Source organism: Sorex araneus, chromosome 1 (genome assembly GCF_027595985.1).
Source record: "Sorex araneus isolate mSorAra2 chromosome 1, mSorAra2.pri, whole genome shotgun sequence".
NCBI classification, from domain to species: domain Eukaryota; kingdom Metazoa; phylum Chordata; class Mammalia; order Eulipotyphla; family Soricidae; genus Sorex; species Sorex araneus.
In genome coordinates, this window is record NC_073302.1 from 366477281 (window position 1) to 366495738 (window position 18458).

An 18458-nucleotide genomic window follows, 5' to 3' on the forward strand; every position below is an offset into this window, starting at 1 on the left:
TGTGCAGCCAGTGGCCACCTGTGGAGTTCAGTAGCCAGCACCTCAACTGGTTCCCCAACATGGCCAGGAGTGATCCCCAAGTGTGGAGCCAGGAATAAGCCCTAAAGCATTTCGGGTGTGTTACCCCCCCAAAAAAAAAAAACAAGTAGTTACTATCATAGTAAATTTTAAGAGAATGAGGACTTTTTTTTTCCTTTCGGGGGTCACACCCCGCAATGCTCAGGGGTTCCTTACTCAGCTCTGCACTCGAGTTACTCCCAGCGTGTGGGGGACCATATGGGATGCCGGGGATTGAACCCAGGTCCGCCTTGTGCAAGGCAAACGCCCTACCCACTATGCTATCACTCTGCCTGAGAATGAGGAAATCTTAGATTCTCATTTAATATTTCAACATATAATAACCAATCTAGGCACTCTAAATCCCTTAGCATTTTAATATAACTGAAGAGCAGTATGCTTTTAGTTCCAAGCCTACAAACTAAGCCTGCAAATAAAGTCATAAGCCTTTAATGGTTTGTGTGACTGTTGTGTTTAAAACAATTACAGATCAAAAAAATTCGTAGTTTACTTAACTCCTTCCTAATATTAAAAAAAATTAAAAGATTTCACTTCACTCATTGATCTGCCAGTCAATTGGTAACATTCTTTTCTTTTATGACGGGTGAAATATTTCAGGAATATTTGCGAGGCTGAGCTGTGATTACAATCCACTATAAGAATGATAAGCCTTCAGTAATGTGGACTTTGCCCCTCTGCCTCAGTTTACTCTGTGGCATGAGGGCTCCGCACGATCAGTCAGCGCTCCAGTGATCTCTCGGAGAAGAGGCGTGCCTCCGGGAGTTAGCTCCTTTTCTCCCCTGCCTCGCTGGAGGCTGCATCTACGGAGGAGCAGCAAGGCCGACAGGCGAGGCAGGCTGAGGTGTCTCCTCCCACCCGCAGGCCGCCCTCGGGCGCTTGAGGTCAAGGCATTGCGTCACCCCCTGGTATCAGGCTGCCTCACTGCCCTGGCAACTGCCTGAGTCTGAGGGTCAATGTCACCAAGAACTAGAGCTCTATTGTCATTGGAAATTGTCCTGTGCACCGCCAATCAGAAATGCAAAGCAGGTGGGGCTGAAGTGAGAATAACAGAAATGTCAGAGATCAACAGACAACCAGAGATGCTACCCTGCTCACTCTGGGTCACTAGGCCGCGTCCCTGAAAGTCACTCAAGATCATGAAAAATAGACTAGAACTCTGTTCTTGTGTTTCTAATAAGATTGTAAACTTCCAGAGGTCCTTAATATAAATCAGAATTTATTTCCTGTCTTTGTTTTAGGTTGCCCAAACCACCTAATTCAACAGTAGAGTAAGTATACAACTTATATTTTACTTTCCCATTAGAAAAACAAAACAATGGCAAACTGTCTTTCAATGTAAGGAGGATATTAATGCAATTTCTTGTTAACCAGCAGGTGGAGCCAAATGCCAGCCTTCTTGTTTACCCCTTTTGCCCTCCCCAACTAATCTTCTCTCTAAGAGAACATTTTTATTTAGTACAGTTTTAGATTCGAAGAAGTATTAGAGTTCCCATGTACCTCAGACCCCAGTTTTTCCGATGACTAACATCTCACATTCGTATATTACACCTGTCACTATTCATGAGCTACGTTAATGTACTACCACTTCCTAAAGTCCATGACCATGCTAATCAGATCCTCCCATTCCAAGACCCAGGTTTCATTTAATATCATGTCTCTCTGTTCTGTGACTGTTTCTCAGATTTTTTAATTTTAGTAGCTGAAATCGATCTGAGAAGCACCCGTCAGGTATTGTAGAATACATCCTGGTATTTTTCTCATAATTTGACTAGGGTCAGGTGTTAGATGGAGAAAACACAGATAAGTTTCATTTTCAGCACAGCCTATCAAGAGAACACGCTATCGGTGACTTACTCCTGTTGGCACTGCCCCGGGTCGTGTTCTCCAGGCTGGCCCACTGTGCTGCCGTCTTTTTCCATACTGTGTTCTTTGGACGAAGGTCCACACTCAGAAGTCTGCATTCATGCTCACCTCCTTGAGGACTGAGTCCCTACGCAAATCTTTTCATCTCTGAGGAAGCTTTTCTGTTCTTCCCCATGGATTTGTTCACTTATTCAGTCACTTGCTCATAGTATTATAGGCCCCTGGATCTTTATTTTGTTATTTTGTACTTGAGTACTAAAGGCATATTACTTTACCTGTGTTACTCAAATTGACCAGTGGGAGTTCTTTCTCAGCTAATTCTTATATCCTACCTCTTTCCTTATCGTGTGTGTGTGTGTGTGTGTGTGTGTGTGTTTTAGTTTTGAGTACTTTATCATATGTCATTGTACTTCATCATTTTTATTTTTCACTCAATTTTTGGTACCACATGATTCTCTAGGTTCAATTTATATATTTCTTGCCCTACTCCTAGGATCAGTTATTTCTCCAAGGAGCTCTGTCCCTTCAGTGGAGAACTATTTTTTAAAACCAGAATCTGGGGCTAGAGAGATAGTACAGTGGGTAAGGCGCTTGCCTTGCTAGTATCCAACCTCGGTTCGATCCCCAGCACCCACTCCTCGAAGCCCGCCAGGAGTGACTGCTGAGTAGAAAGCCAGGAGTAAGTCCTGAGCACAGTTGGGTGTGGGCCAGAGCCAAAAAATAAAACCAAGGGGCTGGAGCGATAGCACAGTGGGGAGGGCGTTTGCCTTGCACGCGGCCAACCCGGGTTCGATTCCCAGCATCCCATATGGTCCCCTGAGCACTGCCAGGAGTGATTCCTGAGTGTAGAGCCAGGAGTCAGCCCTGAGCATTGTCGGGTGTGACCCAAAAATAAATAAATAAATAAATAGATAGATAAATAAATAAATAAATAAAAATAAAACCAAGGTCAGGGGCTGGAGAGAGTACAGGGGGTAGGGCACTTGCCTTACACACTCCAAATCCATGTTCAGTCCTCAAATCCATGTTCAGTCCTCGAAACCCCATTAAGTGTCCAAAGCCATCCCAAGAGTGATTGATCATCTGAGTGCAGAGTCAAGAATAAGTCCTGTGGGGCTGGAGCAATAGTACAGCGGGTAGGGTGTTTGCCTTGCACTCAGCCGACCCAGGTTCGATTCCCAGCATCCCATATGGTCCCCTGAGTACTGCCAGGAGTGATTCCTGAGTGTAGAACCAGGAGTCAGTCCTGAGCATTGTCGGGTGTGACCCATAAATAAATAAATAAATAAATAAATAAATAAAAATAAAACCAAGGTCAGGGGCTGGAGAGAGTACAGGGGGTAGGGCACTTGCCTTACACACTGCAAATCCATGTTCAGTCCTCGGAACCCCATTAAGTGTCCAAAGCCGCCATCCCAAGAGTGATTGATTATCTGAGTGCAGAGTCAAGAATAAGTCCTGTGGGGCTGGAGCAATAGTACATCGGGTAGGACGTTTGCCTTGCACGCGGCCAACCCGAGTTTGATTCCCAGCATCCCATATGGTCCTCTGAGCACCACCAGGAGTGATTCCTGAGTGCAGAGCCAGGAGTAACCCCTGTGTATCGCCGGGTGTGACCCCAAAAGCAAATAAATAAATAAATAAATAAGTCCTGAGCACCTCTAGGTGTGGCTGAAAACACAAATCAAAACACAACAAAAACCAAGATCTAAGCTGTAGGTGTACTTGGTGCTAATTGTCACCCCATCCAATGTTAACTGAAAATAGGAAGGTGACATTTTAAAATCATTTCACTTAATGCAAGGGCTAGTCAAAAGCTATTAAAAATTAAATTTCTAGAGAGATTGTACAGAGGGTAAGGCGCTTGCCTTGCATGCAGCTGACCTGGGTTCAATCCCTGGCATCCTGTATGGTCCCCTGAGCCCACCAGGAATAATTTCCTAGTAGGGCCAGAGTACAGCCCCTGAGCATTGCCAGGTATGACGTATAAACAAAAACAAATAAAAAAAATTTTAAATCTGTTGTCAGTTTTTTTTTAACATTGTATGAAGATCTCTGTTTTAGATTTTTCAGATTTTCTCATATGGCTGGAGATGTAATTCAGTGGAGAAATACTTGCCTTTTATGCATGAGGCCCTGCGCTCAATCCATGGCATCACAAAAAATATATGATAATGATAATGCACTGTAGCACTGTCGTCCTGATGTTCATAGATTTGCTTGAGCAGGCACCAGTAACATCTCCATTGTGAAACTTGTTATTGTTTTTGGCATATCAAACAGTCCACAGGTAGCTTGCCAGGCTCTGCCGTGTGGGCGGGATACTCTCGGTAGCTTGCCGGGCTCTCTGAGAGGGATGGAGGATTACGTGCAAGACAAACGCCCTATCCGCTGTGCTATCACTCCAGTCCAATAATAATAATAAATAATAATAATCCCGTTGCTCATCGATTTGTTCGAGCAGGCACCAGTAACGTCTCCCATTAAGAAACTTATTGTCACTGTTTTTGGCATATCCAATACGCACGGGTAGCTTGCCAGGCTCTCCGACAGGGGCGAAGGAATCAAACCCAGGTCGACCGCGTGAAAGGCGAATGCCCAACCGCTGTGCTATCGCTCCAACCCATAATAATAATAAGCTGACATATTCTCTTCATAGCACTATGAAAAGTAAAGCCATTTTTGTTGTTTTTCTCAGATCATCTTTATATGTGTAGACTGATTTTAAGTCCCCAAACCTCTTCGACTTCAACTCCTTTCCAATCCCTTGGCAGAACTTCATAATCATCTTGATAAATCTTGCATAACAGGGCCAATTGAGTCAGAAATAACCCATCCCTCTAACTGAATGATTTATGGAAAATAGCAAATTAATTATTTATTTAAAAATGAACATAGTTAAGTGTGTGTTTGATGTTCTTCATTTTCCTGGTTCTTTTTTTCTACTGGTTCACGCCTGGTCCCATGCCTTCCCCCACCCACCCACTCCACTTACAGGATTTTCATCTGTGTCTGTCTGCGTCATGCTGTGTAGATGGTGGCATGGCAATTTTTAAACAAAGTAAATTTATTCGGGAAGTATTTAGTGATTTGCAATAAACTGCTGTTATAGGGCTCGGGATGTGGCGTCAATGTGCAAAGCATAAGCGTTGCATGTATGAGACCCTGGATTTGATTCCAATCACCAAATTAACAAGACAAAAAAGTCGGGGGGGGAGGGGGAGGGAGGGAGGGGGCGCAAGGGAGGGGCGGTTAATGTTCTATACCCAGTTTGATAGTGTGTTGAATTTGTAAAAAGGGCCAGAAAGCCAATCTTACAAAACCTGAGCTCACTGGACCCATACTTGACTTTTTCCTTATGTCCAACTTCTTCTCTAGAAAGTTAATTTCTTGTGATATCTACGGGAGATGATGAGGACCTTAGTACGAACCTTGAGCTGCAGGCTAAGTAGTCCGGTGGGAGGGGCCGGAGTCCGGGCAGGGCAGTTCACCGAGATAACCACCAGGGGGCGGCAGACTGAGATGTAGGTTTGAAACTGCAGCTTCCTGATAGAGCTCTGTAAGCCTCAATCCATTCCCATTTTAGTTGTTTAGCTGTTGGTCTGTGAAGCTCTTTCTTCCTGAAACTGATTCAGAAATCACTGAGAATACGTTTGGTTGGAAAAACCAACCAAAAATTGTGCCGTTAAAAAAATATCCTTCGTGGGGCTGGGTGATAGCACAGCGGGTTGGGCGTTTGCCTTGCACGCGGCCGACCCGGGTTCAATTCCCAGCATCCCATATGGTCCCCTGAGCACCCCCAGGAGTAATTCCTGAGTGCATGAGCCAGAAGTAACTCCTGTGCATCACTGGGTGTGACCCAATAGCAGCAACAACAACAACAACAAAATCCCACGGGTTGTGGGAATGATGCATGCATAAAACCATCCTGAACAGTACTGTAAATCACAATCCCTAATTAAAGATTTTTTAAGCATAATACCATAGGGGCCAGAGAGATAGTACAGGGGGTAGGATATTTGCCTGGCATGGGGCCTACCAGGGTTCGATCCCTGGCACCCCATATGGTCCCCAGCATTGCCAAGAGTAATTCTGAGTGCAGAGCAGGAGTAACCCTGGAGCATTGCCAGGGGTGATCCCAAAAAGCCAAAAACTAAAATAAGGTCATAAAATGTTGATATACTTTAAAATATGTAAGTTACTATGGGCTCCCAGGCTTCCTAAGCACCACTTGGATGGCAAAAATTAAGTCAATTAAATATATGCTAACCCTTTGAGAAGCAATGAGATGCTTTAAGTGCTTTCTACAGAAATGATTCTCATCATTTCGTAGTCACCCCCCCCATAGTTACTTGAAGAAACTGTTCTACAAGGAAACACTTACGCAGAAGAAACGGTCCTGCCAATACCTTGATAGAAAATGGTGTCAGGAGGGGTAAGGCACCCCAGCTGGTCCCCCACCTCACTGGGAGTGATCCCTGAGCACAGAGCCAGCACCAAAACAAATCAAAAGGAAACGTGACAGGCCATGTCTGTAACAAACTCCGCAAGTCCGTTGGTTGCGCCCACCTGCCCGTCTCTTCCCACCGACAACTGCAGACCTGACACCACCTTCCTGGGACTCCAAGGCTGTGGTTGCTGCACGTTAATTGGTTCACCTCCGGGCTCTGCTGCAGCTGCTTCCCTAGAACTTCTGGTACGAGTTTGCTCCTCGGTTCTATCTGCAGTGGCTGCTGGGGGCAGGAATGTCCCAGCTCAGAGTTCTGGGGGCTCCGGCAAGCTGGTTCCTCTGGCACCCTCTGCCAGGGGCTTCCTGGCACCCTCCTGTGCTGCTGGGCTGGCAGCTGGCCCTCCCCGCCTCTGCTTCCTCCTCACGCCGCGTCTTCCCTGGATATGCCACTGTGTCCTCACTTACCCTTTTTGTTGTTGTTGTTGTTTTGTGGCTGTTTATAGTAGTTCTTGGGGGGATGTGCAGAATTGTCTGAGGGGTCTCAACCATGGAAAGGCCTGTGCTACCACTTGAGCCGCATCCTGGGCCCCAGTTGCTCTCTTGTAGGGACACCACCCAGTGGAAGAGCCCCCCACCCACTCCAGTATGGCCCCTTCTTCACTGATTTCCTCTGCGCTGGGCCTGTTTCCAAAGAAGGTCACGTTCTGAGGTCACGTGTGTTAGAGCTTCACCATAGCACAGGGGCAGGGGGGTGGTAAGAATTCAAACCATTCATCTGACCATTTTCTACTTTATTTTCTAATTACATGTAATACTTCTCTATTCTGTGGGCTTCCTAATCTTGGTTTTTGTTCATTTATTTGTGTGGGGTTTAATTTGGGGTCACACCTCGCAGTGTTCAGGGGTTACTCCTGTCTCTGCACTCAGGAATCATTCCTGGTGGGCTCCGGAGACCATATAGGTGCCCGGGATCAAATCAGGGTTGGCAGCATGCAAGGCAAGTGCCCTACACACTGTACTATGAAAATCTGGCCCCGATTTTCATGTAATTTAGACAATTTTCATGAGTTCTTTGTTTTTTTTAGCCTCTGCTAGTTCTTCAAATAATAGGAAAAGTGTAATCTTTTTGATGTGTATTTTTATTCTCCTTCAGTGAACTAGCTCTTTTTACTTTCTGATTCCTAAGCATGCACTCCATACATAAACACGGCACAGGTTGCTGGTTAATTGGCTGCTTTAAAGAAACATGGACTGGAGCGATAGCACAGCAGGTAGGGCATTTGCCTTGCACACAGCCAACCCGGGTTTAGTTCCCAGCATCCCATATGGTCCCCCAAGCACTGCCAGAGGTAATTCCTGAGTGCAGAGCCAGGAGTAACTGCTGAGCCTCGCTGGGTGTGGCCAAAAAGCAAAAAAAAAAAAAAGAAAGAAAGATGGACTGGATTGAAACTTCAGTCCAAGATGGTTAGAAATTAATTTGCTTACTGAAAGCGAAAGTAAAAATGAGTCATAAAGTACCGGAGTCCACTCAAAAAGTAGTGGGAGGGGCCGAAAGTAAAAATGATTCATAAAGTATCGGAGTCCATTCAAAAAGTAGTGGGAGAGGCCGAAGAGATAGTATAATGGATAAAGCACTTGCCTTGCACACAGCTGACCTGGGTTCAATCCGTAGCACCACATTTGGTTTTCTGAGCCCTGCCAGGAAATGATCTATGAGGACAGAGCCAGGAGTGAGCCTGGAGCACTGGATGGGTGTGGCCCAAAATTTAAAAAGAAGCAGGAATTTCGAGCAACTAGAAATTCTTCTCATAGCATTCTAAAAACTACAAAATTCTTGGGACTAGAGAGATAGTACAGCAGGTAGGATGTTTGCCTTGCATACAGGTGACCCAGGTTCAGTTCCCCACATCCCATATGGTCCCCCAAGCACCATGTATGGTCCCCTGAGCATCATGAAAGTTGCTGATACAGATTTTGGTTTGATTTTAAAAAATAAAAATAAATGTATATTTTATATGTCTAGAAAAATTAAGAAAATGTGATGTTTTGTGGTATGTACCCCAGCAACGTGCTAACTCCGTGGAACTTCGGCTTGCTGCCCCATCCTCGGGTAGAACCCTACCTGCCACGGAGAGGGACCCAGCAAATATTTGGTGATTCACGTTCTTCATTTGTGCTTCTTTCTATTCCCTTTTGTGTGTTCACCCAACTCTCAGAGAAATAAGCTCCCCGTATCCGATGGAACACCCCTACCACACCCACATCTCCCGGGGGGCCATGTTCCCGACCTTTACGTCTCCTAAGGACCACTACACTGGCCTGAAAGCCCGGAGTCGGCTGCCGTTTCCTCCTACTATTCCAACCAAGCACTACGACGCCACGAAGATCATGAAGACACGAGGTAAAATGGCGTTCAGGCTTAGAAAGCAGTGCCCAGGAGTCAGTCACTAAGTGTGGCCATAAGTAGATGCGAGCAGTTGTTGGCAACCTCACTGCCCTTCAGAACCACTCAGATCCTGCCAGAGAGCACGTACATCCCATTTTCCACACGTGCACCTAACTTTTCTCCTTTTTTTAAGTTTTTTTTCGGGGGCTGGAGTGGTAGTACAGTGAGCGGGTAGGGCGTTTGCCTTGCATACAGCCAACCTGGGTTCGATTCCCAGCATCCCATATGGTTCCCCGAGCACCGCCAGGAGTAATTTCTGAGTGCATGAGCCAGGAGCAACCCCTGTGTATTGCCGTGTATGACCCAAAAAGCAAAAAATAAAATAAAATAATAGGTTTTTTTTCTTTTGGGGGCCACACCCAGCAATGTTCAGGGCTTACTCTAGGCTCTGCACTCAGGAATTACTCCTGGTGGTGCTCAGGGACCATGTGGGATGCTGGGGATCAAATCTGGGTCTGCTGTGTGGAAGATAAATGCCCTCCCTGCTGTGTATAATCTCTCTGGCCCCAACTTTTCTTCTTTATTCAGAGCCTCCCATGGTAGACCAAGAAACCAAACATCGAACATTGGTTATTTTTATTCTGTTTCTGTTTTATCTTTATTTTCCTCTGACTTTCTTGTATGGTTAGTGTCTGTTTTTTTTTTTTTGCATTGGTAGGGGTCAAACCCAGGGTCTTTCATATGCAAGACGAATGCTCTGATGCAGAGTTTATGTCCCTGGATTAGATCATTTTCAAAATCACATGAAGTACAGAGAGTAGCAAGAGTCACAGAAATGAGCAATTGAATATATGAAATATCTAGGCACAATTGTATATACCGGAGCTAAAAAAAAAAAAAGGTTAGCAGGGGCCGGAGTGATAGCACAGCGGGTAGGGCGTTTGCCTTGCACGCGGCCGACCCGGGTTCGATCCCCGGCATCCCATATGGTCCCCCAAGCACCGCCAGGAGTAATTCCTGAGTGCAGAGCCAGGAGTAACCCCTGAGCATCGCTGGGTGTGACCCAAAAAGCAAAAAAAAAAAGGTTAGCACCCTAATTTTCTGCTCTTCCAAGCATTTACCAATTCATGACTAAAATGTCATATGTGTAAAATGGTATAGTACAGACACTTAGTAAATATTCAGTACATTCCAGCTTTTGTCGTTATTACATATGGGGGTGGAGTTAGAGCATTTAAGTGGTATCTATTATCAGCCCTGAGGAAGTTACAGTGTATTCAGTGAAACTGATCAAACGGCCAACAACACTTAGGGGTGTATTATTCTTTAAAACTTCTCTTTCATACTTGCTTGGTAAGTAAGAAATAACTCCATTTCCTGGCAAGGAAAACCCCAAACAGGTGGTATAGAAATCCTTGCATTTGCTGAGCCTTCAGAAAGTGGGAAATAACACAAAACAATATAATTTACCGAAGACCCTTTCTAGGCCGGGAGCTGCCCGGAGGGCCGGAGGCAGCGCAGCCCTGCACGCACAGGGCCCCGGCTTCAGCCCCTGACACTGCCTGACCTCCCGAGCACCATCAAGTGTGGCCGAGGTGGCCCCCGGCACCCCTGGGAGAGCCCTCCCCCCAACAAAGCCCTTTCACTGCAGAAAAAGTAAAATAAAAGTGCCCCCGGTACTGCTCACAGAGGTAGGTTTGATAATACGGCAAGTGGGGCGCTTGCCTTGCACTTGGCTGACTTAGGTTTGATTCCCAGTGTCCCATAAGGTCTCCTGAATGCAGAGCCAGGCATGAGTCCTGGCCACTACTGGGTGTGACCCCAAGATCCCCCAAAAAACCAAAACAGCAGTAGGTTCAGAGACCATCTCACAGGGTGTGGCCTGTACTCTGTTCCTTCAGTGGAGGCAGAAATCCATCAAAGCGGCTGGAGCTAGAATGCCCCATCCCTCTCTGCCTCGTCTTATTTGCTTCTGCCCACTACACCCATAAATGCCATTGCTGAGAAGGCTAGCACAGCTTTTCCTTAAAATTTCAGGTAATCCTTACAGATATGAACAGATTGAGTATCCTATGGATTCGAAGAAGAGAGCTTTGACGTGGCCAGGTCAGAATGCCTATTACGATGTAAGTATCTTTGAAAAATGTGTTTAAAACAAAGAAATGTTTTCACTCTTTGTGTTTCTAAAAATCCAAAATAGATTTATTCCCTTTCCTATGTGAATGGAAATGTTGAGATTTTCATGAATTGCAGTTTTCCATTTTGCTCCCTGAGCTAATTTCCTCTGGCAGTTAGTACGATTTACACAAAGAAGTTATAAAAGACACTGGAGGAGGACTAGATTTCATTCATGTGTCCCCCAACTTATTATTTGTTTTGGTTTGGTTTGGGGACCACACCTGGTGATGCACAGGGGTTACTCATGGCTCTGCACTCAGGAATTACTCCTGGAGGTGTTCAGGGGACCGTGTGGGATGCTGGGGATTTAACCCACTGTACTATCACTACAGGCCCCCAATTCAACTTTTGTTAATAAATTTTCACTGAGGGGGGCTAGAGTGATAGCACAGCAGGTAGAGTGTTTGCCTTGCACTCTGGCAACCTGGGTTCGATTCCTAGCATCCTATATGGTTTCCTGAGCACCGCCAGGAGTGATTCCTGAGTGCATGAGCCAGGAGTAACCCCTGTGCATCGCCAGGTGTGACCCAAAAAGAAAAAAAATTTTTTTCACTGAGGTAGCACAAGTTCCAGGTATGGAGCCTTATGATTGGACATCTGTGTACACTAATTTACAATCATCACCAAAAGTCTAGTTTTCATCTGTCACCAGTCTGATGCCTTCTGAGCTAATTGTACACACCCCACCCCACCCCCAGAAAAATGTAGGAGCCGACAATATGGCTCAAGGAGAGAGCACAAGCCTAGCAGAAGTGAGGCCCTGAGTTCAACCCCGAGCACTGGATGGCCGCAGCACCTCAGGGTGAAGCTTCCCAGGCAGTAGTCACAGGCCCCTAGAGTAGCACTGTTGTGGTCCTTATAAAATACATATTTATGCAGACTTGAGAAAAATAAAATGCTCACTTTTACTGAGAAAATGCTTTACACTTGTACACTCGTTGGTGAGTATATCATTCATCCCCTCAAAAGGTATCATTCCCAATTTACAGATAAGTAAACTAAGTCTCAAAGCATTTGGGGGGATGTCCCAGTCATAGAACTCAGGTTTGTAAGGCTCCAGTCTCTGCTGGTCACATCCGTAACATGATTCCACAGAGGTATATAAGGAAAACATTGTTCTTACTTTTAAACGTTTTCATTAATTTACCTTTGGTTTATGATGCTATGTAAATTCCAGAAAGACATGTCACACCTCTAGGAGAAAGTTTCCTTCCATCACAAAGGAAAATACCTAGCCATTCGAAAACCACCACGGCTAATATTCATTGGCCAGTTAATTTGTGAGGCAAGTATTTTTCATAGATGACCTCTTGCATTTAATAGTCCACAAGTGAGGTAAGCAAGTAGTAATTATGGAAGACTGGAACCTTTGAATTTTATTCATGAAGGCCACCACACTTAAATCATAATTGATTGCCTAATCATCATTCTCCGAGGAACCCATAGGAAAACTAACTTTATGGACATTGTCATCTCCTTCCTCTTATTTCTCCCTATGCCCAGAAGAAGGAAGAGGACACTAATAACTTTAAAAATAATTCCAAAAACGTGTCTCCTAACTATAAATCCAGGATCCCTGTTTTATTTACGTCCATCCAGGCCAATAAAAAAATTTTATAATATACTGGCAAATAAAGTGAATTTGGGAGCTAGAGAGATAGTACAGCAGGTTGGGCACTTGCCTTCCACATGGCTGACCCAGGTTCAATCTCTGGCACCACATCTGGTTCCCCAAGCCCCTTCAGAAGTGATTCCTGAGCACAGAGCCAGGAGTAAACTCTGAGCCCTCCACCCCGACCCCCCAAAGTGAATTTTAAAATGGTTCAGCTCCTGGTTCTAAAATCATGTCAATTCTATGACCCTAAAGTACCTTTCAGTACAGAGTTTCCTCACAGATAAAACAGAATAAGAACAATTTACCTGATAACGTTGTCTGGAAAATGATATGCATGAAAAAGCACTCAGCAGTCATTATCAGCAGGTAGTAAGCTCGTAATAAAAAATTAGCTTTGGGCTGGACCCATGTGGACCCCAGAGACCCTCCCCCTCTGGCATGATTCCTGAGTCCAGAACCAGGAGTAAACCCTGAGCACCACCAGTTATGACCACAGCCCCCAACAAAAATGAAGACCTTTATCAGTATTCCTTTTTCTTTTTTGACTAAGCTAACCAAAAAGATGGCTAAGGAAGTAGACGCCTATTATTCTGAAAGTGGAGATAAGTGGGGGATGGAGCTTGAGCATCATGTCCAAGGTACCTCTAGTTTGCGATGGAACTGGGAGTAAGAATGTCCCAGTGTAGACATCCCATCTGAGCAGCGTTCCTCAGCCTTTTATAGCTCTGGACGGGCACCCATCCTACACACCTGTGTACAGTCAAGCAGTTAGAACTCATGGGGCTGGAGAGATAGCACAGCGGGTAGGGCGTTTGCCTTGCACGCGGCCGACCCGGGTTCGAATCCCAGCATCCCATATGGTCCCCTGAGCATGACCAGGGGTAATTCCTGAGTGCAAAGCCAGGAGTAACCCTTTGCATTGCCAGGTGTGACCCAAAAAGCAAAAAAAAGCCTGCCCTTTCTACACTGGCAGATGTGCCTTGGTCTGTGATCGATGGTTGGCACCCACTGATCCAGGAGTCTAAGTCAGAACTTGGTCTTCCTGATTGTTACGAAGATACTTTGCTAAAGTAGGAACATGGAATTTATTTAACAGCTTAGTTAGGTAGCACTGCACTGTAACACTGTCGTCCCGTTGTTCATCGATTTTGCTCGAGCGGGCACCAGTAACGTCTCCCTTGTGAGACTTGTTACTGTTTTTGGCATATTGAATAAGCCACAGGTAGCTTGCCAGGCTCTGCCATGCAGGCGGAATACTCTCGGTAGCTTGCCGGGCTCTCCGAGAGGAACGGAGGAATCGAACCTGGGTTGGCTACATGCAAAGGCAAACAAATGCCCTGCCGGCTATGCTATCGCTCAAGACCCTTGATAAAGTAATATGATCAATTGTAAATAACAGTGGCAGAATGTTAGTAGTAAGTGAAGAAAAAGGAGTTTTGGTCTGGCATTTTCTTCGTCTCCTTCCAGATCAGAGTGACTCAACCCTGACTCTACTAGATGGTAGTTAAAAGCAAATCTTTCTGTTCCTATTCTGTCTAGCTTCCTAAATGTGCAATGAAAAGCAAGCCAGTGTTCTACCCCAAACCTCCTAAAACCTTCGCTCCTAATTCAACTTTAAATTCATGGGACCCAGTTAACTCTGCAAAAGAAGCCAACATACAAAGGAATATTGAGAAGTCTCACTGGATCTCTTCACACAATCATGATTATACAGGTATGAGTTTGCCTGAATATAATAATTCTTCAAAAATCAAGAAGAACAAAATTGGAATCTGGCAAATGTTACAGGCTTGTGTCTTCTAATATTTCTCCGTTTCCTAATCCTAGCACTAATGGAAATTAAAGGTGAGTGGTAAGTTCCTCTTAGTGGGTAACTGAGAGGTAAAGATGATCATCACTTTATTGGTTCAAATTATACTAAAAGGGGGAATGAATAAGTTTTTCTATAAAAGGTCATTTAAGGGGCTGGAGCAATAGTACTGCGGGTAGGGCGTTTGCCTTGCACTCGGCCGACCCAGATTCGATTCCCAGCATCCCATATATTCCCCCGAGCACCACTAGGAGTGATTCCTGAGTGCATGAGCCAGGAATAACCCCTGTGCATCGCTGGGTGTGACCCAAAAACAAAACAAAACAAAAACAAAAAAAAAGTCATTTAAGTGTCATTGTTCTTTCACTCTTAAAATAATAAAATGTTTTCATGAAGGTCTGGGGCCCATGAACCCTCTTGAAATGGATGATTACCAGGACAAGACAGCAGCAGAGTTAACTGGACAGACAGGATTTGACCCAGAACCTGTAAGTAATCATAGTCCAGTCAGTTATTACGAGGGAATTGAGGGGGCTGGAGTGATAGCACAGTGGGTAGGGTGTTTGCCTTGCACTCGGCCGACCCAGGTTCAATTCCCTGCATCCCATATCGTCCCCTGAACACCGCCAGGAGTAATTCCTGAGTGCAGAGCCAGGAGTAACTCCTGTGCATTGCTGGGTGTAACCCAAAAAACAAAACAAAACAAAAAAAGAGGGAATTGAGAGCCAGAGCCATAGTCCAGTGGGTAGGGCATTTGCCTTGCATGTGGCTGACCTGGGTTCTATCCACACCATCCCATATGCTCCCTCCAGCACCACCAGAAGTAATGCCTGAGTGCAGAGCCAGGAGTAACCTCTAGGCATCACCACGTGTGACCCAAAAAGCAAAAAATTAAACAAAAGGGAATTGATCCAGTGCAGAATCCTTACAAGACCAGATTTATTCATTGATTTTCTCCTTTTTATCTCATCATGTCTGCAGCAAGAAAAATTTCATTCGGTCATAAAACCTGCTCGGCCCTTGGAAGGACGAATTGCCCGACTGATGCAAAACCGACGTTGCCGTGATCCAGCCGCTGCCCATCAAAAACTGCCTCCCTGTCCAGACTGTACCCCTAAAGTTCCATGCACCTTCCACACCTTTATACCCCGTTCTGCAGAACTGATGGCCTTTCAGAACAGCATACCACTGGGCATGATCCAGAAAAACCCGGATGTTGAAGACAAGCTAAAGGAAGAACGAAACCTGCTCTCTCCCTATACCCGTCTACCTTCCTACACAGTCAAAGATGTGAGTAGAACCGGCGGCATAAAAAAATTCCCCAAAATCACTGATACTAAAAAGATGGAAGATTTGTACTGGAGGCAGGCCTTACTCAGACCCCAAGCTGTGTCCTACGGTAACCCTGACCTGAATTACATTCCTTACGACCATTTAAAATCCTCCTTACGTGACCAGTTTTCTCCGTGTCAAAATGCTGCTGCTAGCACCAGTAAGTCTAGTATTTCACAGAATAAACTAGACTTAGACTCTTTCAACTTGGAGAAGTATTTAAATAAGTCAGAAGATCCACTGAACACGAACATGGAAAACTGCGAAGAAACAGGAAGTTTTGTGGGTTGGATTCCGAGGGCAAGAGACTCCAAGCCACATAGGGACCTGCTGGAGCTTAAGAACTCTTTTTCAAAATCCAGTGCACATAAACAGTTCCATAAATCTTACCTACAAGATCACAAGGACCTCAGGGACAAGGACCGTTCTGGCATGAGACACCAATTCTACGGGCATAATTCTCATTATTTCTATAATTGAATGCTGCGTCCTTCCCTTTCACAATCTAGCATCTTGCAAGCAAAGAAAAAAAATATAACAATTTCATCCTCGTTGCTGGATTCTGTTTTCTAGAGGAGCCATAATGACCTTATTAAGAAGGTTGCCGTCTTCAGGAATTTAAGTTAGGATCTTTTCAGAGGAACCCAAAAAAGGTGGTGTTCTCAAAGATACCAGCTCAGCAATAAAATATTAGAACTGGGAAATTTTATGGTCTTCTTTCCTCTTTTAATTGGGGGTTACACAATTCAGATGCGCTCACACACTTGGCTGAAGTGCACCAACAATCATACAGTTCCTTGTGATGTTTGGGTAGCACCAGAAACAGGGGCTACCAGGACTGTGACCTGTGGGCTGTTGTTGTGGGGAGGGGCAGGGGCGGGGATGACAAACAGTATCCCCTTATTAAAGGCTAACAAGCGAGTGCTTTGCTGTGGAGCTATTCCCAGGCCCGGGCATTTACCATCTTTAATTTCACTCTAACATGGTAAAATTTACATCACCAATTAACATATTTTGAAAACCTAACTTGACTCCCTCAAAACAACTATTAATAGCCCATCATCTAACTGGCCAGTAAAAAGGTCAATTAACATATCCTTCATATGCTATATGTATTATTCTACTCATATAATGAAGTAGCACTGTAGCACTATCGTCCAGTTGTTCATTGATTTGTTGCAGTGGACACCAGTAATGTCTCCATTGTGAGACTTCTTGTTACTGTTTTTGGCATATCGAATACACCACGGGTAGCTTGCCAGGCTCTGCCATGCAGGCGGGATACTCTCGGTAGCTTGCTGGGCTCTCTGAGAGGGACAGAGGAATCGAACCTAGGTCGGCCGAATGCAAGGCAAACGCCCTACCCGCTGTGTTATCGCTCCAGTCTGTAAAATAAAGTGAGAAAAAAAATTTTAAGAAAAAAGTGCTACCGACCCTGGTTCAATTCCCAGCCATTGCATATGGTCCCCCCGAGCACTGGCAGGGCCACTCCTGAGCAGAGAGCCAGGAAGAGCCCCTGAGTACCACGGACATGGCCCGAAAAGGAGATGGGTAAAAGATAAATCCTAACGGACTGAAGATGAAAATCTTAAATGGGCACTGGGGGAAAAGGCTTGACTTGCACAGCAAAACCTTCAGCAGGCCCTTGAGGAAGTCAGGAGGAAGAGAGTGTGCCTGGAGTAGGAGGCCACTACATGAGGATTGTGTGAAAGCTAGAACACAACTGGCTCCAAGCATCACCCCCTGCCCCACTCCATGCCCCGGTGCTCAGCAACTGCCCTCCTCTCCCCTGACTCAAGTCCTAAAGACAGGGCTGGGGAGGTGGTGCAAAGGGCTGGGGGACAAGCTCTGCAAGCAGAAGGCCTGCTTTCATCCCAGGACCATGGGGCCCTCCACCCCACTAGGAGCCGCTGCTGAGCACTGAGCTGGGAGTAGCTCCTGAGGGCTGCCCAAAACAAAAGTCCTGAAGATTCCTAAATTTTGCACACACAACCCACCCAGCCCCGCCCTGGTTCAGACATGTAAAGCATACACAAGCATAAAAGAGATGTTAAAGCATAAAAGTTCAGGACCTGCGAGTACAGAAGGTAAGGTGCTTAATCTTGCAGGAGGAAACCCCGTTCAATCTCTGGCATCACATATGGTTCCCTGAGCACCGCCAGGAGGGATCCCTGTGCATCCCTGTGTGTGGACCAAAATCAAAGTCTCTAGAATTTAGAAAGTGGCTTTTTATATATAAATACACAAGTTATCATGAACTATTCCTGTTTTCTGTATGCTCTGATATTTTATGATATAATTCATGGAAAATAAGCCGGGAGGGAAGATGACTTCCTTCAATGTGGCTGTGCTTGTGACCAGCTGAGTTTTGTTTTTTTAATGTTTTAAGATCTACTTACCCATCAGCCAGTTGCAGCCCTTTGAGCTGCGTAAAGCAGATTTGGTTTGGTTTGGGGTGGGGGTGGGGAGCAGGTATAGCCTGAAGGGCTAGTGTGCCTGCTTTGCCTGCAAGGAGCCTGGTTCCATCCCTGGCACTGCATGGTTCAGGGAGCACCCTGGGGAAAACCCGAGCACCCCACTCCAGCACATTGCCAAGGACCACCAAAGCAGAACCAAAGCTAAGCAAGGGCTGCTGACCAGATTCCACAATTTCTGTTAGCTCTGAATTGATTTAAATAATCAGAATTCTGCATATGTACGTATCTATTGACAAATGGGCATGCAGATAAAGACCCAATTTATATTC

At 45.4% G+C, this 18458-nt stretch overlaps 1 protein-coding gene across 1 annotated transcript in view; it reads left to right on the forward strand.

Moving 5' to 3' along the window:
• The window catches only part of C1H7orf31 (chromosome 1 C7orf31 homolog), a 33710-nt gene extending 17518 nt beyond the window's left edge, over positions 1–16192 (forward strand). The window contains exons 5-10 of the mRNA XM_004604068.2: positions 1317–1346; positions 8608–8792; positions 10815–10903; positions 14110–14284; positions 14777–14868; positions 15362–16192. Coding sequence (XP_004604125.1) covers positions 1317–1346; positions 8608–8792; positions 10815–10903; positions 14110–14284; positions 14777–14868; positions 15362–16192 — 1402 coding nt within the window. The remainder of the gene's footprint in view (positions 1–1316; positions 1347–8607; positions 8793–10814; positions 10904–14109; positions 14285–14776; positions 14869–15361) is intronic.
• Positions 16193–18458: the final 2266 nt, after the last annotated feature.